This window comes from Centruroides vittatus, unplaced genomic scaffold (assembly GCF_030686945.1).
Source record: "Centruroides vittatus isolate TY-2023 unplaced genomic scaffold, ASM3068694v2 scaffold_1209, whole genome shotgun sequence".
NCBI lineage: Eukaryota > Metazoa > Arthropoda > Arachnida > Scorpiones > Buthidae > Centruroides > Centruroides vittatus.
In genome coordinates this window covers 127,625-154,987 of record NW_027122673.1, presented here as the reverse complement: position 1 = coordinate 154,987, position 27,363 = coordinate 127,625, and the positions used below count along the sequence as shown (strand labels likewise).

General features: G+C 37.1%; 1 protein-coding gene and 2 long non-coding RNA genes across 3 annotated transcripts in view; 2 read left to right on the top strand and 1 right to left on the bottom strand.

The window, feature by feature from the left end:
* LOC136986869 (poly [ADP-ribose] polymerase 2-like) overlaps positions 1–27,363 on the bottom strand; it is a 92,094-nt gene that overhangs the window by 62,030 nt on the left and 2,701 nt on the right. Inside the window, exons 2-7 of the mRNA XM_067284495.1 lie at positions 23,991–24,183; positions 23,100–23,198; positions 21,976–22,383; positions 21,756–21,899; positions 18,414–18,559; positions 18,118–18,337 (exon numbers count right to left, since the gene is read on the bottom strand). Coding sequence (XP_067140596.1) covers positions 18,118–18,337; positions 18,414–18,559; positions 21,756–21,899; positions 21,976–22,383; positions 23,100–23,198; positions 23,991–24,183 — 1,210 coding nt within the window. The remainder of the gene's footprint in view (positions 1–18,117; positions 18,338–18,413; positions 18,560–21,755; positions 21,900–21,975; positions 22,384–23,099; positions 23,199–23,990; positions 24,184–27,363) is intronic.
* Positions 4,144–4,763, top strand: LOC136986834 (uncharacterized). The gene is made up of 3 exons (XR_010882538.1): positions 4,144–4,308; positions 4,432–4,614; positions 4,698–4,763. It is a non-coding gene; the product is annotated as an uncharacterized lncRNA (long non-coding RNA).
* Positions 12,129–13,362, top strand: LOC136986821 (uncharacterized). The gene is made up of 3 exons (XR_010882534.1): positions 12,129–12,231; positions 12,904–13,124; positions 13,201–13,362. It is a non-coding gene; the product is annotated as an uncharacterized lncRNA (long non-coding RNA).

The window sequence follows — 27,363 nt, the reverse complement described above, 5'->3', positions numbered from 1 at the left end:
TTGTATGCTGTAAGCCACCCAAAACATTTCTGAAAATCTTGCAGAAGAATAAGGACTTCCAGGAAGAATAAGAGAAATAGGATTATTTCAGAGAAAAGATTGTTGAAAATCCTTTTTTATGAAAAAAATTCAAAATAGGATTATTGGGAAGAAACATTTTGTTCCTTCCTCCTTTAAAATTCCTGTGAGGATCGTTTTGTATAAAAATTATGACCTCTAAGAATCTCAATTCGGAACAGTCTTCTTGGAATAATGTTTGGAGTAAGAGAGAACAAGGAAGAGGGCTGAAAGGGGAGAATAGAACGGGAGAGAGGCAAGAGAAGGGCTGAAAGGGGAGAATAGAACGGGAGAGAGGCAAGAGAAGGGCTGAAAGGGGAGAATAGAACGGGAGAGAGGCAAGAGAAGGGCTAAAGGGGAGAATAGAACGGGAGAGAGGCAAGAGAAGGGCTGAAAGGGGAGAATAGAACGGGAGAGAGGCAAGAGAAGGGCTGAAAGGGGAGAATAGAACGGGAGAGAGGCAAGAGAAGGGCTGAAAGGGGAGAATAGAACGGGAGAGAGGCAAGAGAAGGGCTGAAAGGGGAGAATAGAACGGGAGAGAGGCAAGAGAAGGGCTGAAATGAGGAGTATAGAACGGGAGAGAGGCAAGAGAAGGGCTGAGAGAAGGGCTGAAATGGGAGAATAGAACGGGAGAGAGGCAAGAAAAGAGCTGAGAGAAGGGCTGCTGAAACGAAAGAGACGCAAGGGAAGGGCTGAAACAGGAGAATAGAACTGGCAAGAGAGAGAGAGAGGGAATTGTGAAACTCGTTATGGGTTTTTTAAGTCTGGATTTTGAGATTTAGTTCGTTTCTGTCAAAAGAGGAGAGTTCCATTCGGTATCCTCGGCAGACAATAAATCAGTAGTGAAGTGCCTTCACTACCGATTCACGCTTCCGAATATTTTAAACTGTTAAAATTACATTATCGCGCATAAATTAATATTCATGTGACAATATATTTTCAGGTTTTCGCTCGAGTGAGATCCTCTGGCGCGTAACAATTTCTTTTTCCTTTGTTTTTGGGATATCGACCGTGTTAAAATAAAGACTTTTACTTTAGTTTATTTATGTTCGTCGTTTTCACACGTAATCATCGAAATTATTGATTTATTACGAGCCAAATCCCCCGAGTTTCTTGGCGCCGTGAAGCACTTCGAAATGAGATTGAAATATCATTTTTATAGCCCATCACCGTTACAAATTTTCGTCAGATTAAGTTAGCCAACCTTCCCAGTTACTTTCTGTGTTACTAATCTGTTTTAACTCCGTTCCAATCTCTAATTTTCTATACATCCCTTGCCCGTTCCTTCCCTCATTTCCTCTCCCTTTTTCATTTTTGAAAGAAGCAGTAAAGGATATACGTTCACATTTTAAACTTTATCTCTTATTCTAATTTAAATATATTTATAGAAACGGATTCATTTAATAATTTAAAACACGGAATTTTATTGTTTACATTGGTCACAGTACTGTGACTTTCCGAACGTTAAATCGACCCTTAAAAATCAGTTTTTAAGGTTACGGGGAAAGAAATAAGTAAATAAACACGCGCTCTGAATTGAATGTTTTATATAAATGAATGAACCATTCGGGTTTTTGGGAACCGCGCGTGGAAAAATAGATTTTTTTTTTCCCTAATAAAATATACCCCGGGTTTGACGTCACGGATATACACCCCCCCTTTTTTATTGTTATCTTTATTCATTTATTATTGAAATCACGTAATGACTTGTGTGACTCGTTTACCGTATTACATCAAACTTTAACGCACACCCAGCACCCGAAAAATCCCTTCCCCCATTAATAGTGGTTAAAAAGGGATTTTCAGGGAAAAATTGGACGGTAATTAGAAATGGGCAAAGAGCCAATTGTTTACATAGGTCCTCCTCTACTAGTGTACGTCTCGACACTATGGGCAGGAAGTGCACTCGAATTGGAAGAAATTCGAGTGCACTTCCTGCCCAGGAACGTGATATTTACACACGGTAACACAGTATTTATTGATTTACTTTTTTTAAAATCAATTTATTCGATCATAACGGGCAATTTAAGTTACGATCATTCGCGTACACGTGTAAGATAACAGTTTGTTTACACCTAACTTGGAAGTGATTGCAGCTTTGCTGCGAAAGATACGTTACGACCTAATTTCTACGTTACGCGCACTTTTTTTTTCTTTGTTAATCGTAATTTTTCCTGTATAATTTGTTACGTTATTTTTAGTCTTATTGTCTTCCAGTAAAAGACATTAACGACGATATAAAAATATTTTTAATAAGTCTGTCAATGATCTTTTAACTTCGTCTTTGGTGAAGGAAGTGGTTCATTTGAATACATTTTTTTTTGTTTTAAATCAGGATTTTAATTGTCATTTCGAATAATTATCATGTAATGAAAGTCGTGAAAAAATGTACAAAGTCTTCCTTGATAAAATTGCATAATTCTTGTAAAAAAATTTAAATGCTAATAACGAGTAAAATCTTCGTTAACTTCAACCCCCTCTATCTCCCTACCTTCTGGACCTTTAACCACCAAAATTTAGCGGCATGTTGGACCTCGGCACGCAAACTTCCTTGCAAAATTTAAGAAATTTCGGACAAAGGGCACGGGAGTTATTAAGTTTTGAAGTGGGCGAATAAAATCGCACCCTCCCGCACACACTAACGTTCACACACACACAGAAAAATCCCCAAATTTTTGGCATTTCTGAACGTTTCGAGGTCTACAGTCCAAAAATTTAAAGACCGTTTTTTTCGACACTTTTCTTGCGTTACGCGTAACAGTAGACGAAGTTGCACAATAGTGTATTGACACGAGCAAATTCGACTTTTATCTTGATTTAGAGAGAATTCCCCCACACAGAACGGTGATAAAATTCTTTTGTTCCTTTTTTCCCCCTATTCTTTTATCGCGTTTAGGAAAAAGTTAACCTTATTCGATAGTATTTTGTATTGTAAATTCGGTGGCCCGTGTTTAGGGGAAGTGGTAACAATAAGTGGACCGTTTGATCCTGGAGAAAATCTAGTGTTACGCGAGTGCATCGGGGATGACGATTTGCAAATTAAATTGTTCCACTTTCCCATGGGGAATTTTGTAATTTCGTAGTTTTAAATTCGATTATAGATCCTTATTTAAAAGCAAAAGAATTTGTAAGTAGGATTTTGCTATTGTCTTCCAAGGATCCTATTCCTAATATCTTTTAGGAGAAGGATTTTTGCGTAAGTACATCCTTGCTGAATCAAAAATCCTTAGAAAAACACAGCAAAATCCTATAGAAGTCCTTAATACTCTCTTCTACCTTGAATTATCATATTCCTCCTGAAGATCAGTATTGTTCTTCAGTATATATTTTTCACAATACGTTCTATCGAAGAATATGATTTTTTGGATTTTATTTCTTCCGAAAACCTTTATTTTCAAGTAAAATTTTATAAATTCCTGAAGACTCTAGTCTTGTTTTATCCTCCCGAAGACTAGGACCTTCAGGAATTATCCTTCCGAAGGATTCATTTTCTCAAAGAATAGGAATCTTAAGAAAACGAGGAGTTTTTTCGTAAGAAGAACCCATTTTTTTTCTGAAATCGCTCGCACTAATGGCCGAATGCGTGAAACCACCGAATACTAGCGGGTTCGCAGGCCTGTCACGTGGATTTTTCCGGGTTTCTTCACGTAAACAGGGATCAGTTTACCGTAGAGGCTGCGTGAAGTACCCTCCTAAGAGATCTTCCATGCTTTGCCCCGCATCCCATCCATCCTTTCTGGAATCCTCCCTACCATTGACCTTCTCCGGGAATGAAAACTGAAATCAGCTGAAACTAGCGTTTGTTTTTTTGCCTCGAATGGCGGGTTTTTTTAAATGATTTTTATCAGCAAATGTTTTTCTGTTTTTTCTTACTTTCAATTCAAATTATAGTAATTTATTTTATGGGGAATGTTGTAAGGTTAGCACTGGAGGCGATCGAGGTGGAGATACTCTGTGACCCAAATGTAAGTGTCGACCAGGGAAGAAGGGGCCATCGGCCCACTTCCAAAATTCAGTTCTCGATCAGTGGAGAGCGGGGGAAAAAAACCCAAATAAATGTGTTACTGGGTCCTACTATAAGTAGCAGAGGTGGACCCTTTTCTCTAGTCATTCTGTCATCGTATTCTCACGAGCTGTCGAGACTTTTTTTTTATTTTGGACGGGTTCTGGATTATTGTACTCTCTCAGAAGTAAAAACAAGAGGAATTTGAAGTCCCACGTCGTATTCTCGTCACGTTTTCTGACAGAACAGTGAGTTGCTTTGGCTATTTTTAGCTCCAAACGTATTGCGAGAGCGCTTTATCGCCTCGTTTAATGAGTGGCACGCTCGACAGGGGGTGCCATTCACGAATTTTTCATTAATTTCTCACGCAGATCATCGCCCAAGATGAGGAGCACCAAGTTGGTGGTGGCGTTAGTGCTTTCTTCGCTGCTCCTAGCCACTTTGATGGTGGACAGAGCGGAGGCTGGCAAGAAGAAGCTGATAAAAATGATGCTATTGGCCAGACTGGCGGGTGGCAAGAAGAAGGTGCTCATACCGCTTCCTTTTGTCTTCCCGTAAGTAACGTTTAAACCCGTATTTTCCCACTTTTACTGTATAATGGATGAGTTAAATGTCGTCACGTCTGGTTTATTTTCAGAATTAAGAAAGATTGGCACGCTTCCTTCGATCACGGATGGCACGGAGGTGGCGGTCTGGGGTGGCACGGTGGTGGTGGAGGTGGCGGCGGTTGGTGGTAACGACCTCTTCGCCTTAATGAATCTTCGTGTACATACGTTCTATTAGTTACTTCACTAACTGTGTGGAAGTGTCGACACGTTGACACTAAGTAAATGTGTTTTGTACTGATTAAATAACACTGTATATAATGACATCATCAATAAAGTTTGTTTCGTTCGTTTTAATAAGGTTTTTTGCTCTTTTATTCTTCATTTAAACACGTAAATTTACTAATTATGTATGCGTTTTGGCACGAAGTTACTCTTCACAGCAGAACTTTAACGCATTGACTTCATCCCTTTTTAAAATTCGTTCCTGCACCCCCAAGAATAATTCGTCAAATCTCCTTATTTAGGGGTGTTGTATTTAGCCTAACTTAAGGGAAGTCATCTATGCCCTAATTGTACGAAGCTACTCTTCGCAGCATGGCTTTAAGACCACGCTTCACCCCTTAACTTTTTAAAATTCTTGCATCCTCCATGAATAATTCGTTAATTTTTCTTATTTAAGGGGTTGAATTTACCCTAAAGATATTAAGAAGGGAGATTCACATCTACGCCCATTCAGAAAGATCTCTTTCACCCCCGAGGGAGCATTCACTCCACGTTAAGAACGTGAATTATATAATTACGAGGGTTCATTATCTATAAAGTGATTTATACAATGATATTATGAGGCTTATTACACGAAAATTCAAATTTTTGAAGATAATTATCCACAAAAGGATGCGAAAAATTATATGGTGGGGTCTGTCTACACACAAGTTCGAGAGTCACGTGATTTGGTTATCCCAAAAGCTCAAATTGGCGAGAATTAAGGCATTCTTTATTTAGCATTAAGAGGAAGATCCGACCTTGAGTATTAATTGGCACTGTATAATGTTGCTGTATAAGGGAGGGCGCTATATCGAGGTTTGTGTATAAAAAATTAACAAAACTTTATTCGAAAAACGTCACCAAATAAAATGTTAAAGTTCTTTATACGGGTTTTTACTCTACATAATTTCATGGCAAATGGCATCAGTCTGTCGTAAACGCCGAAAAACCTCGGTTTATCATCAGATGTACGCGTTAAAATAATTATTCGCCGTGCTATAAATGAGTTTCTGGCTTAAAAATGTATTTCACGAGCCATTATCGAAACGGGGTCGACATCTCGTGGGGCCCGTCGCAAAATATAAACGAGGGGCCTCGAGATGCGCAAGGCCGTACGTAATTAAGCTCAGAACTCCCCTGAGGGGGGCACAGGTGTGAGACTCGCAAGTACCTCACACCCACGCAGCTAACTCGATTCACCCCAAATCCTCGGAAGAGAACCGCGTTAAATCGAGGTTTGGCTTAATTCGTGACGCGTAAGGCGCAACGTTCATCGCAAAATATAAACGTGGTCTCCGACAAGCCCAGGCCGAACGTAATTAAGCACAGGACCCCTCCAAGCAAAGGGGCACAGGTCTGAGACTTTGCGGGTGCCTCACACCCAAGCGCAGTAAAGTCTGGATTCGCGCGAAATCCTCAGATGATATCCACGAGAACCGCGTTAAATCGAGGTTTGGCTTAACCGGTAACGCGTAGGGCGCAATGCAACGTAACGCAACGTCGCGAGTTCATTAAAAGTCTGGTCGACATTTATAGAGAGGTTACTCCACCACTCGAGGCGATATGGGTGGAAACAAGGTTTGACCCAAATGTATTAGGGATGAGGGAAACGCGGGGCATCGGCCCGCTTCTAAATTTAACTCGGGATCAGTGAAAACCTGGAAAAAGACAAGTAAAATGTGTTACGCAGTTCGACTATAAGTAGGAGATGAGAATCTTGCTTTCGCTCATTCCCTTTCTTGGAGGACTTTGAGTTGTTACCATTTCAATTCGGATTAAGAGGAGAAAACTTTCTACGTAAATATCGCAGCTTAACGCAGCTACAGCGCGTTACAGTTACGCAATTATATAAAATTTACGTATTCTTTTTCATGTAGAACTGAGCAGCCAAGATGAGGAGCACGACGTTCGTGTTAATTCTGGTGTTTTCGACGCTCCTGATATCCACGACAGTGATCGTCCAGGTGGACGCCGGGAAGAAAAAACTGTTAAAGATGCTACTGATGGCTAAATTAGCCGGTAGTAGCAAGAAAATCGTGTTACTCCCCATACCGTTTGCAATACCGTAAGTACAAGTTACGTAGAAATCGGGAAAATTCCAGAGATTTTTCTAGAAACCATCATTGTTTTATTTACAGAATAAAGAAACACTCGCACATAACAGTGGGTCACGGATGGCACGGAGGAGGAGGAGGTTTCGGTGGTGGTTTCGGTGGTGGTCACGGATGGTGGTGACCAAAGCTAATTTAACACGTGTACATACTGGTGTAAGAAAATTGCCATTTTTTTCATTAACCGGGTGATAGTCAATGCCATAAGATGTGACGCATACGAAACGAGTAACAAATTGTATAAATTATATCCATGTCATCATTAATAAAGCGATTTTTTCCTTTTTTATCCGTGTTGTTTGCCTATTTATTGTCGTAATTGGGCCGCTTTTCTGAAGGTGGTACGTTGACCTACAAACGGTTACGGTGGGAGACCCCCTCCGAGTGATTATCTAATTATTTAACTCCGTCACGCAACGCTGCTCGGAAGTGGGTCGATTATTTGAATAATTAAGTTTGTTTATTTACTGTTTTTTTAAATGCAAAGCGTAAAATCTCATAGATCGAAGCGAGAATCGTGAAGTTTCTCCGCGTAACTTCAGCCTGATCGTAACCAAAGTTGTTTACACCAGTTTTATGCGTAATTTTGCATCGTAACAGACATTTGCAACGCATAAAATCCCATAAAATAAATAAATTAATTGAAGAACTCGTGAGATTTCTCTACGTTACTTCAACCTGATCGTAACAGCCATTTGCAATGCATAAAATTCCACAATTAAAACAGCTTACTCGTAAAATTTCTGTGTTACGTCAGTCCGATCGTAACCGAATTGTTTATGCGAGTTTTCTGCGTAATACTGCATCGTAACATCCATTTGAAACGCGAAAAATCCCATAAATTAAAGCAGCTTATTGAAGGAGTCGTGAGATTTCTCCATGGCCATTCAGCCTAATCGTAACGAAAATCGTTTATGAGAGTTTTCCGAGTAATATTACAGCGTAACGGCCATTTGCAACGCGTACAAGACAAAAATTCGAGGCAGATGAGAGTAAAAACCGTGCTGTTTATATGGAAATTAAACAAAAAAATCAGTATTTTTCCCCAAGTCTAATAATAATAATAATAATAATAATAAAATCGATAGGGCGTGTATTGTTTTCGAGGTCGTTACGTCCAAAAATTTCATCATTATCAAAAATAAATTAACTACTTAGTTAGAGAGTGGGATTTTTCCTCCACGAACGAAAGTGGAACGATCCTTCCTTCAAAATGGCTGTGACCTGGAATCCGAAAGCATAATAATTTCGGTTTAATATACACTATACGAGGTCAAAGTCGAATTTTTTCGAAGATCTTGACCCCTTCTTCTCCTTTCGACCTTAGTTAAAACTATACGTAACAAGACAGAGGCGTAAGAAGTCGAAGACCTTTCGAGGATATTTGGCTTTATCGGTTCGGAGAGAATGGGGTGGGCGACGAACTATCGAGTGGAAAATCATCTTACTCAAATAACCATAAACAATTGAAAAATTGCCATTTCTTCGTGTGTATATATACACACGATCGCTAACAATATCTAGAATGCTGAAAAGCTCACCCCTCTCGCACCTGTCAAAGGTAAGTTGCAGATTTTTAAAGCTTCTCTCAGGAGTAAATGGGTGCTCCGATGATCCCTTCTAACAAACCAAGATCCTGTACGGATAGACCCAAAGAATTTTTGAAGATTTCCTATTTAAAATTCTTGGCAGTAACACTACTTTCACTTATTAGCATGAAGGCGGCCTGCTGTACGATCCTGGTGTTCTTGTTGATGAGCAGCATATTCCATGTATCGGAAGGTAAGAAAGAAAAGAAACTTTTCAAGTTATTGGTCATGGCCAAGCTTCTGGGAGAACATAAGAGGGTTCTCATCCTTCCCATCCCATTTATGTGAGTACTTTCTTCTATAATACGTAACAAATGGTAAAATTTGAGGCCCTAAATGAAAGGTATATGCATTTACAGGATGGGATCCATGATGTCTTCGTTCGGCCATTCCGGTTTCGATATGGGTTATGGTGGAATGTACGACTAATGAATTCGACCAATTACGCTCATTTTAACATTATTTGTAATTTTAATTCTGTGTTCATCAATAAACTCGTTTTCTATTTAGTCTAGTGTTAATTTTTGTTTCGTTATTTTTAATCGAATGTCTTCATGGTCGGACTTGGGATAAAGTCGCCGCTCGTGTTTACTTGTCTTTTTATTTTAATGCAACTTGACATAACAGTTCGAGCATGAACTAGAGATCTTCCTGAAATATTGATGATGATCTCCTACAATTCTCATGATCGTCTCTTGCAAACCTCACGATCGTATTCTAAAGAATCATGACGGCCTTCCACAAGCCTCATGATGATCTCCCTCAATTCTGATGATTGTCTCCTACAAGCCTTATGATCTAAAATTCTCGTAATCATCTACACACCTCAGGATCATCTACAATTCTCAAGATCGCCTCAGGATCATCTACAATTCTCAAGATCGCCTCAGGATCATCTACAATTCTCATGATCATCTCCTACACGCGTCAGGATCATCTACAATTCTCAAGATTGCCTCAGGATCATCTACAATTCTCAAGATTGCCTCAGGATCATCCACAATTCTCAAGAATGCCTCAGGATCATCTACGATCTTCACAATGTTCTCCAATCTTCGTTAGAAACTGTGAGAGACCGCCATGATCTATTACAATTCCAATGAGATGCTTACAGATTAACCTTTCCCTTGAAAAATTTAATCCTTACAACAAACTTATAAATATTAAAATCTAGAAAATACACTCAAAAATCTAATTTATCTGTCAATTAGCATTAAATAAATAATTACAGTTAGATAACGGTGCCATGTTGGTAGCCATTACGCAAAGATAACAGACAAGAGCCAAGTCACGTAGGGAAAATAATATAAACAAACACTCGAATTATCATGTAACAATTTATATAATGCTTAGAACACAACCACACTTGGTATAATTAGGCTTATTTAGACAAAAATACACTTAATGTGGGAAAATACTAATTATTGTTTCGTAACACAAAGCAATTGTATTCAATCGAACACAATTTCTCTAGTGAAGTCTATAAATTATCACAATGGAAAAATGTGTTAACAAATTTAATTAGTTTAGGGCCTTTGTGAGCTCAAAGCCTCCCAGATGACTACAGGCCCTAGAAGCTTGCTATTTGAGACCCCGGTATGGCCAAAAATTAACGTAACGCGTTAAAGAATTGTATTATATTTGTTAAAATTTTAATAAAATAGAGGGGTTGTTCCTACTGATAGAACCCGAAAAAGGGCCAAGCAACCCTACTGGCTCGCATTTAGTTTAGAATATCGAGAAACCCCCTTCATAGAATTTGGGGCCCGCGTATATGAGGTTCGGATTAAATTATTAACTATTATTTATATCACTTAAACATATTCAAATAGAAAGGGACTTTCTGACCTTTCAAGACCTTCCAGGTGTCTACAGAAATCCTACAAACTTACTTTTTGAGGCCCCAGTACGGCCAAAATTAACGTTAAGCGTTAAAAAGTTGTATTATAACTTTTAAATAAAAACAAAGGGGTTTTTCTTAACACAGTTGAATTTAGGGCCTCAAAACGAGCCAAATATCACATAAGGCTTTCCTGTGATAACGCTAATATATATATATGAGGCCTCAACTAAAACTGATTGTCTCGCCGGTCAGTACGTAATAGGGACCGCATCCATATTGTGTTTAATGTGGAAGTTTTTGAATATAAGGCCCCAGCCAAATTACTCTTAGACTCCTTGATAGGGCCTGTATCTAGTAAAATGTTCTAAAATAGAGTATTTTTCATGAGAATATCCTTATCAAAGCTGAAATCTTTGATAAGGATATTCCCTTGTAAAAACTCTTGTTTAAGTGGTCACGAGCTCTTACAACCTTGTAAGAACACTTGAAAACTAAAATACTATATAATGGGCCTTTAAAAGATGAAATAGAGAAACGTGTAAGTGTCTAGTTTGACAAATCTGATAACTTGTTCCCCTCACAATCAAATCTATTATGAGAGATAAGATTAGATTGTTGGGATAACGCAACGTAACACGTGGTCGATCTGTCAAGAGGTGGGTACCTCCCGGGAGGACTTTCTATGGAAAACTGGTCAGTGACGCGTTATATATTCATGGGACCACGGGCAAATTTGAAGTAGGGAACCTCGTGTACAGTGTTGTCTTCAAACATTTTTGTTCGGGGGAATTCCTGCGGTATAGGCGTCCGTTTTTAACGCGACCTTTGATCTGTGTGCCAGTGTACCCTGAGCCCGCGTCACAGGATCCCTAGGTATAGGAGTAAATTTAAATTTTGATCGTCTCAGTACTGTAATGAGTTCATAAAGGATTGGTTGGGCCCCAGGCAATTGTCCTTTTTGTCCATAGGACAGAGCACGACTGAAACTGGTCCCTGCTTAGGTGTTAAAAAGTGGAGAAAACCCGGAAAACTTCACGTGGCCAGCCCGTTGGCCAGGTGCGAACCCACGACCAGCTACCAATGTTCGGCACTCTGCTACTGGTGGTACCAGTTCAGGTGTTAGAAACGCTCAGAAAGCCCGGAAAACTCCATGTAAACCCAATAGGATTGTGAGATTGATAGGACAAGGCAACGCGACACTACCGAGGGGGACATTCTATGAGGAAACTGGACCCTATTTAGGTGTTAGACACACGAAAGCCCGGAAAACACGTGACTGACCCATCGGTCAGGCTCGAACCCACGACCCGCGTTCAGTGGCTCCATTCGGCCACCGGTGGGTCCTATTTAAAAGAATCCAGGAAGGCATTTAAAAGCAAAACTAGCGTCGAGTCTCGCTTTCACGCTATAAAGAGGACGACACCTGCTTCACGAACAAACTAACGACTCGAAAACACTCGAACGATACTTAAACTACCTTCGGAGGCGGAAGTTCTCTGTTTCGACATTAGATAATAATTGGGTATCGAGTGTAAGCGTGCAGAATGAACAAGAATCTAATTATAGAACGGAAGAAACGTTTCTCTTCCACACGTTCAACATTCTTGTGCACAGTTCTCACGCTGCAGCCCAACCCTACACGTTCCAAAGTAATAACTGACACGATTCTCATGTGCAACAATCGAACGAGCAAAAAACACTTAACTATATAAACACATCGATCGTAAACGGAGCATATTGCTTCTTTAGCCTCCAGCATACATCGGCAGCACCCTCCAGAACACCATTTTGGATTTACTACTCCGCCGACCCTCAGGTACTGTTAATATCGAGTAAACTTTTCACGGGTACGATTCGAGTGGTGTATGTTCACGTGTACTGTTCACTGTACGACACGAATAATACACCTTAATTTAACTAGAAGCTCCTCAGAATTAGTGGAATCCTCTCAAACTTTTAGCAACTTAGAATTTTTGGAATATCCTGAGAATTCCTTTGAATATCTAGAATCCCCTGAGAGCTCCTGAAATTCTTAGGATTTTTGTAATCTCCTGAGAATTCCTGGAATTCTACTTAAAAGTTTTGAAATCGCCTAAAATATTTAAAATCCTCAGGATCCCTTAGATGTTTAAAATCCACTTAGAAATTTTTTGAATCTGTCTTAGAATTCACGAAATCCTCCTTAGAATTTAAGGTATGAAGTTAGTAAGCACCCAAAAAATAGAATGGGTTGTTTAGTACCACTGCAACGTCCTAGATTAATGCAATAAACTACGATCAAGACAAATAACTAATCTGTACAGTTGCATACAAATTAGCTGTATAGTAAGGTACAGTACAGTCCGTAAAATCCCCCAAGAATTCCTGAAATTCTTGCAGCTCTACAAGTCAGTAAATAGCTGCTAATCAGCTAATATTCATTATTTAATATTCGAATAGTGTAATTTTATTAAATAAATATTTAAATTGTTTATTAATTTATTTTTAGGTGATATTTATTATGAAGACATCGACTATTTTAATGTTAATTTTCCTATGCACCATGATAGTTACAGCTTCTTCCGGTCATCTGTTTGTTTACGATGGACTAACGAAGCATAAATACCTAAAGAAGAAGCTATGGAAGTACCTCTTATTGTCCAAGTTCAAAGGTTTAAAAGCTCACCACGCTAAGAAATTGGTGGTTTTGCCCATCCCCCTGATCTTAGGGTAAGAGAAACGATTTCAAAAATACGTTTCTATGGTCACGTATTTGAAACTGATGGGATCTTTTCTTAACTTTCAGCTTGGGCCATGCGGGCAAAGGGTTCTCTCACGGATTCAAACATGTCGGATACGCAACGAAACTAGGCACAATCGGTGGAAAATTTTACCACAATTTCGGATATCCCGGATATATCTGGTGATTTTCCTAATAAAATATTCGGTGGGTTGTTTTTCCACCTCCCAAAAAGTATGGATCTTAGTTTCAAAACACGAGAGACTATTTATGAAAGAGTTTGGAGATCGCGAAAAATCGAGTTTTATCGATTTAATTCGACCATTGTGCTTGATTTGTATCGAGAATGCTTAAATAAATTTGTAACTTTTGTGAGATTAAATAAAATAATTAATAAAGATTCGACTTTTCTTTCTTCTTGGAACCATAGTGTAACAATATAGAATACAACTCAATAATCCCAACAATAACACAAGATATTCTGTTATTGTTTTATTATGATGTGTTGATAGACTCTGGTCAACTACAGCTGTGGATTGTAGAGTTATAACTGAATAAATTCCGGATCTGCAATCTAAAAACCACCACCAAAGAATTGGATTATCACTCGAACGAACACCAAAAAACTGAATCTGAATGCCAAAGACCACCATCAAACAACCGAATCTACACTCCAAAGAACAATACCAGACTTAGAAACCAAGTTTACAAAGTCTGGTATTGTTCTTTGAAGGATCCAGGATGCAAAATTGAATTCCTAAACTAAGAAAGCGTTCAATGATGATTTTAACAGAAAATTTTAATCGTTAAAGGGGCCTCGTACACTCAATTTTCTGAAGCACTCATCGAGAATTCTAGATCCCAGTATCAAGTATCGCGCGACTGAGCTTACCTCTGTACTTACGTAAAAGGGGGCCCGGTGGAACGATAAACTTCGAAATAATTTAACGAAACCATCAATATTCAACAATTTCACGGGATTAATTTATTCTTCGATCTAGATGTGTGCCTAATATAACTACAGAGAGCAAAATTAATTGAATACGAGCAGGAATTCCTGATCGATGGGTGGGATATCGATAACCGGGTTACAATCCCGATTAACCTTAAGGGTCGACAATTTTCTTTAATTAATTTACAATTTATATAAAAATTCCTAATATTTTTCCTCGTGTTCGATTATAAGAAGGACCACTAATATCGGGGTGAGACACATCTTCTGACAAGATCGGTGAGTAGAGATTTATGCTCCTATCTGCTGTCTTGGGCGATCGAGTAACGTTAACCTTCTTTCGATTATAAGGGCTACAGCAGAGGAACTGCTGTAGCCCTTATAATTTTTAAAGATCATTTAGTTTATAGATATAAGAATGAATTTATTTCTTAATTTCTAGAATTTGGTCTTGGATAACCCGGTGGTTCAGTCCCGGATATCTTCCAGGTAATCCGGTGGTTCCACTTCGGATATCTTTTAGATAATATAAACTTCTAGAGGTTCCGATTCTGTCTTTCAGCTTGAACCATCGATTTTTGTTTTATCGTATATTCTCTAAATTAGATCCTGGCTATTGTATTGTGTAAAGAGACAGCTATATAGGGTCTGCATTCACACAGGGCTCCCTCCATACAGCTGGTTCTTTACACAATATGATAGAAGAAAGTTAAACTTGGAGCCTTTATTCGGTTCAAGAAAAAGTAACACATTCATGTTTTCAGCTCCTGTAATATTCAACTTCACAGAGAATGAAGACTACTACTGTATTGTGTATATCTGTACTCGTTGTACTCCTGTTGAGTACAAACGAAAATGGAGTAGAAGCTTCCAGCAAGAAGTTATTGAAGCTCTTGTTGACTAAATCCTTAGCCAAAAAGAAATTCATCATCATTCCCATTCCAATTATTTCGTGAGTCATTTTGTCATTCTTAATTAATTTAGCAAGTTTTAAATGCTTTACTTAATTAAATTTTGCGTTCTTTAACCAGGCTCAAAGCGGAACCACCCATGATGCCGAGCATGATGCCAAGTATGATGTTTCCTCCACCCATGATGGGTCCTCCGATGATGGGCATGGATTGATTATGTTGAATATTAATCGAGCGTAACAGGATTATAGTTACTCGTGTAATCGAATGTATATAGTTTATATTAATTCCAATAACTGTATAGTAGATGAGCGATAATAAAAATACAACCAAAATTTATTAAACAACGTGGCTGTCAATCTTCTTTATAACTGCGTGTATTGCAGCAAGGTCAGTCGTGTTGCTTTTGAGAGTAAAAATTAATTTCTGATTTTTTTTGTATTTTCACACAAAATTTCAAGAACCATTCTACAAACATTGTATAAACATTATAGTGGATTAATGGAATAAAGCAAAGCAACTCTTGAGCAATTTGCCTCTCGAGAGAACTTTCTATGGGAAACCGGTCCCCACACAAACCTGGAAAATTCAATGCAGCCAGTCTGTTGGCAGGGTGTGAACCCATTATCAATGTTTGGTGGTTTTATCTACTCAAGTGTTGTGTTTGGTTTTTTAACCATTGCCCGTGGTAGGCATTGCAATAATGCAACACAACACTTGGGCAATCTGACAAGGATGGGGTGCTTCTGGGAGAACGACGGGTCTGACAAAAAGGTCCTCTTGGTGCCCACGAGGCAAAAAAGAATTAAGAAAAAGCTCTTTCAAATAAAATAACTTGAACTCGCATTTGCTTCAGATTTTTTTATGTTTTTCTTGTAAAATATATAATTTTCGGTATTCCATTGTATTTTCAAAATTTGTTGCCATTGGAATCACCATGTGGAAGCTAGGGGTTCCCTACTCAGATTCTTTTTTCCTGTTGTGGTGCAATGCAACCCTTTTCATAAGTTGCATTATACCACAACTCTTCTTGCTGCCTGCAGACAGCTATACTTGGTCAGCCATACTGTCAGCAAACAAAATCAACAAAGTAACCAAGGAAACAAATTCATTGACTTTTTGACAATTTTTAACAAATTTCCTGACTTTCCATGACTTTTTCCAAACACTGATGAAAATCCCTGACTTTTTTTCAGGTGAGTAGAAACCCTGTAGGTTCGCTTTCGTCGGGAGTTCCGGCTATGCTCGCACCAAAGGCGAATTCCCATTCTCACCTCTTGAATATATACCTTACAGTTGAATTGTAAATTTTCCTCCTGTTATTCTGAAGGATCTGGAGTTTGGATTCAGACACAAAATTTTTTGTGGATGAAACATTTCAGATCCCGATCCACACTATCCAATTGTAAAAGCGTGAGTATGATTGCAATCTGTGAGGAATATTTTAAGAATCCAAGTGGTCTGTACATCATCGTCATCAGCTGAACGTTCTTCACTCTAGTTCTACATTTTCACTGCGATTTTCCAATAAAATTAGTGGTGTTGTGTTGTCTCTAACATTAACTAGTTTCGGTTTGTCTGCTCGTTATACTTTGTTATCTGCGGGCCTTTTGTCCAAGCTATTGTGGGTTTGCTCGGGCCCAAAATGGGACGGCGAGATCCTGACTCATCCGAGACAGACCATCTGTGAAAAAATTCCTGTGGAGTTACCTGCTTGGATTCAAACCTGAATTGCTTAAAGTGATAGGCTAATTCCTTAACTGTCATCAGTACTTTCCCATTAATTAAGGCTCCAAATTATTTAAATGAAACAAGAGTAATCGAAATATTTGTATTTTTAATCAAAAATTATAGAAAATGCATTTGCAAATCCGACTCAAAAACGCAATGACAAACTCTCCACACTCGGTACCACTGGATTGGAACTGAATCCGGATTGAATTCTAACCCAGACTGCTTGCAGTTTGAATGATGGTTTTACATGTTTACAAGCCCAAAATAAACCAGTGAATTTGGATCTTTTCTTCAGGTAGCTTTTTAAGTATTTAAAGTTATTTTTTATAGCCGATTTCAACCTAAAACTACGATCTCCGGATTTGTCTATGCATAAAAACAGCACCGAATTTAGCCCCACGTCATCATTCAGAATCATACTTTTTCCATTTGTTTGCATTATAAATACTTTATTTTTATAATTAAAATGATATCTAAGAATTTGATGAATTTAATATACAGTGTTTATTAATGTATGTCTTACATATACAGGTAAGTGCTGCTTGACAACACGGATATATTCCAAGGAATATGTCGTAAGAGAGAACAGCATAGGGCAGGGCCGGCTAAACCTTGCCACACCAAGATCCACATTCTCTATTAAAAGTGTATTTTATATAATGGATAGATACATATATCCATTTCCATATATTTAATTATAATAATTAGATGACACTTAGCTTGCGAGCCACTGTTTAGCCACTGTAAGCATAGAGTATACTTAGATAGAACTATATAGTATTATCTACTACTCGTACGAGCCGTAACAATACAATGGATAAGTATTTATGTATCTAAACAGAAAAAGTACAGATGACTAGAAATTTTTCAGCTCAATTATAATCTTTCGGGACCTATGTTGTATAGGCAATCCATCATTAAATGGCACTTACCTGTATTATGCAACAATTTCAAAGATTTTAAATGTGATAATCTCAGAATATTTATAAAATTTATATAAATTTTAATGGCATTGAGAATTAAAAATACATTATACAAGTAAACTATATACAATAATGTACATAGGTTTTTTTTTTATTATATTCAAGAATAAAAGTGGTAAATACTTTAAAACTTCTTTGTGTAAGAGGTCAAGTTTACAAAATTTAAATCTATCTTAAGTTCGACTTTTAGGAACACAAAATTTTCTTTGAAACGCTTCTTCGTATTTCCGTCTGACAAGCTGACAAATTTAAGATGAACTTACGGTAAAATACTTTTAAAAATTCCAATTTTGATAAAATTATACACTATATAACTATTAGATTATAATTTAAAATTAATAAATATTGTCTTAAACTTTCATATTTTTAAGTTAAATTATATGCATATGGTGTAACCACGAACCTGCCTTCTCCAGCAGTTTAGTGAGCAGTAATGTATTTTGATGGGTACCGTGGGATTTAGGTGATGAGAATAGGTAACCACCGACGACTTTCCTACGTTGGAAAATATTATGGTGGACGATAAGCTAGAAACGACAATTCTACCGCATATACATTCACCGTAGTCATTGTCTAAATACGATAGTAGTAGGGATGGCACAGCCTCTGGTCTGTACTGTAAACTATAAAATTAAAAAAAATTTTGATTAAATTATCCTATTTAATCTTCAGTTTTTATATAGAAATTAATTTACTTACTTATATTTCTTAATGCTAATAAAAGCACAGTCTAAGAGAGAATATACTTCAAACTTTGGTAAGGATAAATCTTGTTTACTTCTAAATGAATTGTCTGTAATATCTAAAACTTCTAGATGTAGGGTCAAAATTGATAATGGTAGATACTGAAAGTAAATTATAAAATAAAATTTAACATTCTGTTGAAACGTTAGTAAACTAAATTATTTAGAGTATCATTAATTACTTGCTTATAATCATAAGCTATTATACAAGGTGGGCAGAAAGTAACTAGGCATTGAGAAATTGCCATATTTTCTGTAACAACAACACAATCATAATAATATTTGTGTACATGTACTGTACTTGTAAAGTAATCAATGGAATTTTATAACTCCTGCATCAGTGGTATGGACAGTGACTGAGAGAGGCTACACACACAGTGGCAAGATAGATGGTCGACTGCCATCTGTTCACGAACGATAATAGATCGTTGCATGTTACAAGGTGTGAAAATCAGTGGCCACTCTGCGGAGATGGTGGCTTATGGTGAAGGGACATCGTGCCACAATCAAGAATTGTCACCCGAGGCTAATGGCCACAGGTTCGGTTGCAGACGGGCAGAGAAATGGCAGTCCAAACACATCACGATCCCGTCATATGAGAAAGTTAGTGGTTGGTAGTACCGACGCCTACATTGAATTTTAGTTTCACTGCAATGTTTACAGTAAAATGAATTAAATTAATTAAAAAAGAAGTATATGTAAATTGCACAGTAATATCATGGGAATGTGTAAATATTCTCTGTTTCTCAAAGAGTAAGAATACAGCATAGCATAACATACAAAAAAAATCTCTGTAAAGGATAAAAACCAACATTGTATAAATTAATGCAAAACAGTTAGCTTTATTTTAATATAGCACATGTTCAAAACATCTTGCTCTTGGTGTAGCTGAGGAATTAAGTGTTTACTTTTTGCGCATTTCATCTCATTTAAGTGTAATTATTTCATAGTGTTTATGAGTATAAAGTGTTGCCGTAGTACTCTATCAATTAGCAGACTACATTGGCATCACCACAATCTCTAAAGACTGTTTTTAATTTGCATTTTGTTAATTTGAAAAATTTATGTAATTGCAAAAGAACTCCCATGTGATTTAAATATGTTCCTTTTTGAACAAATTCCTTTATTTTACTGTAAACATTGCAGTGAAAGTAATGCACCATATGCTGTATATATTATTGTGCAATGTCAGAAAAAGCTCCCTTGTACTTGAATAAATACAAGTGAATACTCTGTTGTAAACAGCTATATTGACCATTTAGTACTGGAAAATATGTGATGAATGCATCAAAGTAATTGACCTCACCTTAACAGACTTGTAGGTAGTCAGGGGACCAAGAACAGATTCAAAATAAAATACAAAATGGCAACCCTCTTCTACAAACATGCACCTCACCCCACCAAAGTCAGGTGGGGAGAGTACCACCCACAGTCATTCTAAGAAGTGAACTCTGTCCTTAGGACTGAACACGTAGTATCTTCTGTGTTAAATAAAATTTGTAATCTAATTTGTAAATTTGGGAGTGCTTCAAATATGACATTAAAACAGGTAGGACAGAGGGCACCACCACGTGACCTTTGCCCTTTGACCTCACTTTGCTCCTAAACTCTAACGAGGAGAAACATCTTTTTACTTCATTTAGTTAACCTTTCGATTTGACAGCCGTGCCGATCTTGGATTTATATTATATCTCGACACTATTGTAAATATTGCGTAGCCGATACAAATTAAGTAAATTATCATTTTCTCAGTTAATTTTTACCAGCAGAACAAAAGACACAGAACACGTGGTCTATGTCAACAGACAAGGTAGGACGCAACCCAGTATTGTTTGTGCAAAATAAAAAAATAATTGTGGATGATACAATAGCCACGATTATTTTTTTCAAAAAAGGGAAATTTTCGTTATGCATCGACAAAAATTCAACTCTGGCCGTCACGCAACGAAAAGAAATTTCGACATTGGATAGGTTCATTTCACCGAAAATGCATCACGGACGATTTTGTGGTCGTGGCCGGCAAAGTTTAAATGATCGCGCTCAAAACCAGCAATACCAAAGAAGATTGGAGAATGAGAACAAGATTCATCTTACGCGTCAAAGTGATTCTGCTTAGTAGTGAGTCTCCGAGACCTAGTCTTGCCCAAATACGACTTTGCCGTCTTACTTGTTTCATATGCTTATGACTATGATTCTGGAGTAGGGGATCACCAAACTATGGCCTGTGGACCAGATCCGGCCCATGAGGACGGTTTATCTGGCCCACTGCCGCACTGTACCACAAATGAGCTAAAATATATTTATTTATATGGAAATATCATAGATTGTAGATGAACCTACTATGTAGAAAAAATTAAAACAAGTGTAAGTGAAAATGTCAAAATTGGTGCAATCTGATTTTTGAATTTGACAGTAATATAATTTTTAGGAAAATCAGTGAAGTGAAAAATTCTGAATTTGTGAGTTTGGATATCAGAGTGCTTTTTGCAGGTAAGTACCTGCAATGAAGTTTCTAAGAAAAACAAATACAGTCGACTCCGCATAAGTCGACACACGGATAACTCGACACCATAGGTTAATTAGTCAGTTTTCTGTGGTCCCAGCCGACTTAAATCGGCAATAATGTTATTAATGTTAAAAAACTCAGTTTACTCGACATCGTTTAACGCGTCACCACTGGATAAATCAACATACTTTTTCTGTTTCACACTTTTTAGACGTCCGATAAGTCGACTCCCCTTCTGAAAAAATGAATTTACACCGTACAATAAGCTGTGTAGTGTGAACTCATTTTTCACGGGGGGGACTTGACTTATCAGAATTCTAAAAAGTGTGAAACAGAAGAAGTATGTTGATTTATCCAGTGGTGACGAGTTAAACGATGTTGAGTAAACCGAGTTTTTTAAGGTTAATAACACTATTGCCTATGTAAGTGGGCTGGGACCACAAAAAACTGACTATGTAATGACGAGTGTCGAGTTATCCGGGTGTCGATTTATGCGAAGTCGACTGTATGAGCTTGCTGCAGTGATCGCGTTTGTGTGTTGATAAATATATATGTTGGTTTTCTTTATTTTTTGTGTATTCAGTATACTATATTGAACAAAATTCTTATGCACCCACACTCATCATTCTCTCTGTTATCTAGCCTGCTGTGAAAAAGTTTGGTGACCCCTGTTCTGGAAGTTTACTCAACTTCCAGTAAAGAAAAAGATAAATTATACAGTGATAACATGGTTTTAATTAAATATATTTTCATTACTATCTAAAGTTTTGATATATTTTCAAACTAACGTACCTTCAGACAATTATTTCTTGCCATAAACACTTTCAAGTTTCTCAATTTTCCAATATTCTCGGGTAATTTTATTAATTTATTCGAACTAATTTTTAGAGAATTCAATTGTTTGAAACGACAAAATTCCGGAGGCAGAATGGATATCTGTAATATAAAACATTTATTAATTTTGCGTGTCTAAAAGATATTTTAAAATGTAAATATCGCAATTCACACTTACCAAATTTCCATTCAAATTTAAGTTTAGCAAGAATTGCATCAAGTTACCGGTGCAGATTTCTTTTGGAAATTGTTCGATTTTATTATCCGCAATATTTAAATTACGCAAAGGGAGAGAAGAAAGTGCAGAAGGTAACTCGATTATTTTATTACCCTGTAAGTCCAACGTATGAAGATGGGATAACTTTAAAATCCTAGGATCGATAATTTTTAATTTACAGTTATTGAGACTAATCCTCTTGAGTGAATTCGGAAAACTTTTAGGATAATTTTCATTTCCATTTGCATCGAGAATTTCTTGAGGTAATTTTTCTGGTTTCGCTGGCTGCTGAGAAAATCTGTAAGCTTTGCTGTTTTTTAGAGCCAAGTTGAGACATTGAATAAAGGCTTTCAGTTGAAATGGATCCGCCTGAAAGAATTTTTTAAAAATTATAATAAATTTGAAAAGACGTAGGGGGAAAGTGATTGATAAGTCACTCCTTATTTTCAAATGCATACGTAGCATACAGAGACAACTCTAAAGTTAATAGATATCCCGAATGTTAGCAAATGTACGAAGCAATATTAACTCCAAAAAATACATTGCCATATTAAAGAAGGGTCTTCCTCCAACATTCTCCAATAGGCTGACAGACAAAACTGTTTGCGAACGATGGAACTCCTTGCCACACTGCCAAAATGACCTAGAACTGGCCGACAATGGAAGGCAACTGCTGGCTTCCATGAGCCAGAACCGACACAAATCCTGTCGAACACATCCAGAATCTGAAAAATTGTGCAGTGTGATATGTTCACGAAAACACACTTCCTATGAAGAACTTTCAGACCGAGTGCCTAGCAGGTTGACATTTTACAGGCCAAGACAGCGGAACTCGTTGATTCCATGCCTAACCGAGTTAAGGCTTTGGAGCTTTAATGTGCATACTATGAAATAAAGGACAGTATCTAAAAATAAGGATGTCTATTTACTTATGAGTTGTCTATATACATATAATCCCTTCAAATGTATAAAGTCATGCCAACTACTGTATAAGATTGGGCTATTATTTCTCAAATAATTTAACAAAAATAATTTATTGAAAAATTAAATATTTTTAAATTAGAAATTAAACTAAAAATTCTTACCTTTTTAATTAGTATATCGTGAGGTGGTTCAATAAAACGAATCATCGACTTTCCCCAAGTTATGGACGGTTTAGAAATCTTTCCTATATTATCTTGAATCTAAAATAATTAAAAGATTATTATTAATTGAATGTAAAGCCAAATTAAATCAAGTTATATTAATGCTGCCAACTACTAATTAAATTTCGAGTAATTTGACTCAAAGGTAGGCATTAGGCACCATCTCTTGATAAATTTAATAATTTAGAAGGGTCTGGAAGAAAATAATTAGCCTGGAGCGAGACTTGAACTTGCAACGGTGTCGCCAGTTACGCTATCCAGACCACCATCCAATATTCTCTTTCAGAACTATTAATTTATATATAACCAGTATGGTTATATAAAAATTAATTAGCAGTTTGAACTCATAATGGACTTGCTTGCTAATAAACGGTAGGTATATTAGATGAAACTTTGTTCCAAAGAAAAAAGGCTCAAAAATTGCCCTGTATCTTATATATGAAGTTGCAGTCTCCCAAATAGGATAATGAATTTCTCAAGCAACCTTCAGTAGGGTTGGTTTATTTGTTTACAACAACATGGTTTTGAATTATCTGCCTTCCAGTAGGGCTTTCTATGGGGAAACTGGACATATTTAGGTGTTACTAATGTGAAGAAAACCTGGAAAACTCCAATGTGGCCAACCCATTGGTGAGGTACTAACCCAAGGCCAGCTTGGTGGTTTCGTCCACTAGGCCACCGGTTGACACCCTTTACAGGGTATTAATTATTAAAATTAGCCTTAATATAGCCCAATAATCTGCTAGTTCATTAAAAAAATTGATTATAGATTAAATGTTTGTTTATTTATTTACAAAAGTAAGGGTAATAAAAAACTGTCATATTACTTGCCTTATACTTGACACCCGCAGGATCCCGATCTGTACAAATCATTAAATACATATTAGGAGATTTGCTACTTCTCGGTCCGACTGCTTTTACATCCTGATAAACGAGGAGCGTGGCGTGGCATGCTCTTGTCTTTGGGAGAGAAGTGGAATGCAACTGATGATCGGTAATTTCAATTTCGCAAGATAACGTCATTCTACAAATATAAGTTAATTTTTATGGCATAACTAAAATGTGAACAAAAAAATTATAATAATTTTATAATTATCATCATTTAAATTATATTTTAAATTAATTATAACTCTTAAGATTGTTTTTAGTCTGACGGCAGTGTAGAGTTTTAAGGTCTGTAGCCTTCACCAGAGCGGACAAGATCACTGTCCGGTTTATAGCCAAACTCTGATCGGTGGCTAATTAATATAGAAATAATTAACAAGGTGCCCAATGCAACAAAACTAATTTTTCCACGTCAGACCCAATATTAGTAAGCGGCATCCTCAAATTGCCCGTTCAACTGTTTGCAATCGGAGTAAGACGACAAACTCTTATTATTATAAAAAGTATGCTGCCAGAGGTTTGTCCCGATAGTATTTCAACTTTCTTTAAATAAAAAAAGCTTAACTTTGCCATCTTAACTCGCCTTCTAAACATTTATTATCATTAAGATTACACTATCACCGAGCTAAAGAGTATTATTGATTACTCAAAGTTTGCCTACTTGCTTTTGGCACTTCCATGAGTTGTCTTCCATTCCCAATGGGGCTAAGCACTCACTTTGGGAATCACTGGATTAGAATAGGGTAGAAGATGGCATCTTCTACTCAATGATAAAGATTATATGTTTTTCTTTTGAAAACTGAAATCATGCCATTTTATTTCGTGTTTTATTATTTTCCTTCCTTCTCTCCTTTCCTTTTTCCCCAATTAATATGAGATTATTTGGCTAAATAGTTTGGCTTTGAGGAAGAATTTGGTCTAAATACCAAATACTTTGTGGCCAAATATAGCCTAATACTAAATAATACTGAATATTTAGTCCAACCTTGATCAATTTTTAGTGCAGAGGGTGCCACAGAGATTGACCTCTGACCTATAGTTTGCTAGAGGAGGCAACACACGCTACAGGTCAAATGCCTGTATTGACATCATTCTCTATTTGGTAAATTCATCTATCCATCCTGTTCCTCTTGTAAATGTCGGATACTTGGTTAAAAATAGTGTTTATTATTTGGACTGCTGTTTGACTCCAATCTTGCCATTGGGATATAGACTCATAAACACATGGTTTGGATAAACCACGAGGTAAGACAAATTCCTTTATACAGTAGAATCTCGTTTTAACAAATTGCAGAACAAAGGATTTTTTTCCCAAGTCCTGCCAAATCAATGTAATTTTACTTTCTTTAAGCAGATCCATAATTCAAAATAATGGACTTTTTTCCAGCCCCATCTATTGTAAACTTTGTGTGTTTTTTTCAATGTTTAGTTAATATTTGGGTGTTTCCGGGAATTTGTAGAGTTCAATGATGTTACAGTACTTGTTACGTACGGTACAATCGAAGAATTGTATGAAAAGACTCGGCAGGCTGATACAATTAACAAAGAGCCACCCAGTGAACATTCTGATGCTGGCCCAAATGTAATGCCAAAATTTAGAGAGGCCACGGTGTCTTTCCAGTCTTGAAGATCCTCCTGACAAGTTTCAGCACAATCAAACAGAGTCTACTGTTCGGTACATGACAAGCAGTGTTGTATTCAATAAGCAGAAAATTGTCATCAAAACAAACCAAGATGGATAAATTTTTAACAAATCAAAGTCAAGTAGTAATGAGCACATGCACAGCATATACAGTTTCTGTTAACTTTGTCATACATGCATATGATCTTGTAAAACATGTTTCTATAGAATAGAGATATCAAGAGACTGAATAATTTCAAGTACAGGTATTTCTTATACGTAGGGGTTAAATAACGAATATTTTACTGGATAGGCAAAGAATCCGTTGTTCGCAATATAATGGTTTCTTGCAACAATGGATGATTTTTGGCAGTCCAAACAATCCGTTAAAACAAGATCCTATTTTGTGTCAGCACATTATGTGGGTAACGGCACCTTAATTCCAAATGTTCGTTCGTTCACCATCATAATGTAGATTTCTACCAGATCACGTAGCCTTAATTACAAATTGTATAGAGTTGATAATAACGCAAAAGAAGGAAGGACACCACCAGTAAATCTTAGAAAAAGTATACTGAGAATTCTACGAACGAAAGTAAAGTCAGGAATTGGTTAGAAACAAGTTCGAGATTGCAGAGTAACTAGATTCAGTATTATTGAATATACGAAGGCTATTTTCTAAATAAGGTTCGTTTTTTAATAAGAAGAAAAATACTGTAAATATCATTAATATATATATTTTTCCATATTCTACATACTTTTATCTCTACTTTTCTACATAATTTCCATTTTGTTTAAACATTTGTCATACCGCTCAACAATTTTTTGAATTCCGACTTTGAAGAAATCCGCCGCCTATGAAGAAGCCCAATCCATTACTGCAGTTTTCACTTCTTCGTCATTGAACCGTTGACCACCAAGAAACTCCTTTAAGTATCGAAACAAGTGAAAATCACTGGGTGCAAGGTCTGGACCGTGTGGATGATCGTATCGAGTCAAAACGATAAGTTTCGACTCGATACAATCATAAAGCACTGTCCAATCTTTTTGTTTTGTGATCGTCAGAAAGCAGTCTTGGAACCCATTGAGAACACAATTTTCGATAATTCAGTTTCTCCGAAACAATGGTATACAAAACTGATCTTGAAATCTGTGGAAATTCAATTGATAACGCTGAAATCGTGAATTGTCGGTCCTCTCGAATTTTGTTATCCACATCACGAACCAAATCTTCAGAAATCGGAGAAGGTCGGCCAGGGCGTGGCTCGTCGTGCACATTAACTCGCCCGTCCTTGAACATTCTTACCCATTTTCGAACTTTACTGTCACTCATAGCATTATCACCGTAAACTAAACAAATCTGATGGCGAATTTCCGCTGCTGCCAAGTTTCTTGCACTCAAGAATCGAATAACAGATCGTATCTCACAGTCGGCGGAAAACTCAATTTTCTTAAACATTTTAAACTTCTACAGCTCGGCATACAGACAGACGATATGGCTGCAAATGACGTCAAAACGCGCGCCAAGCTTGCTCGGAGCAGAAGCGCATGCGTACTGCTGTGATTGCGCATTATTCTCACTCTCATTCACAAACGGACCTTATTTAAAAAATAGCCCTCGTAGTTCGGTTTGGAAGCACTGCCTTCCCTAATTGCCAAACCAAAGTACTATGTGAACTTTTGGTTTGGCAGTTGGCA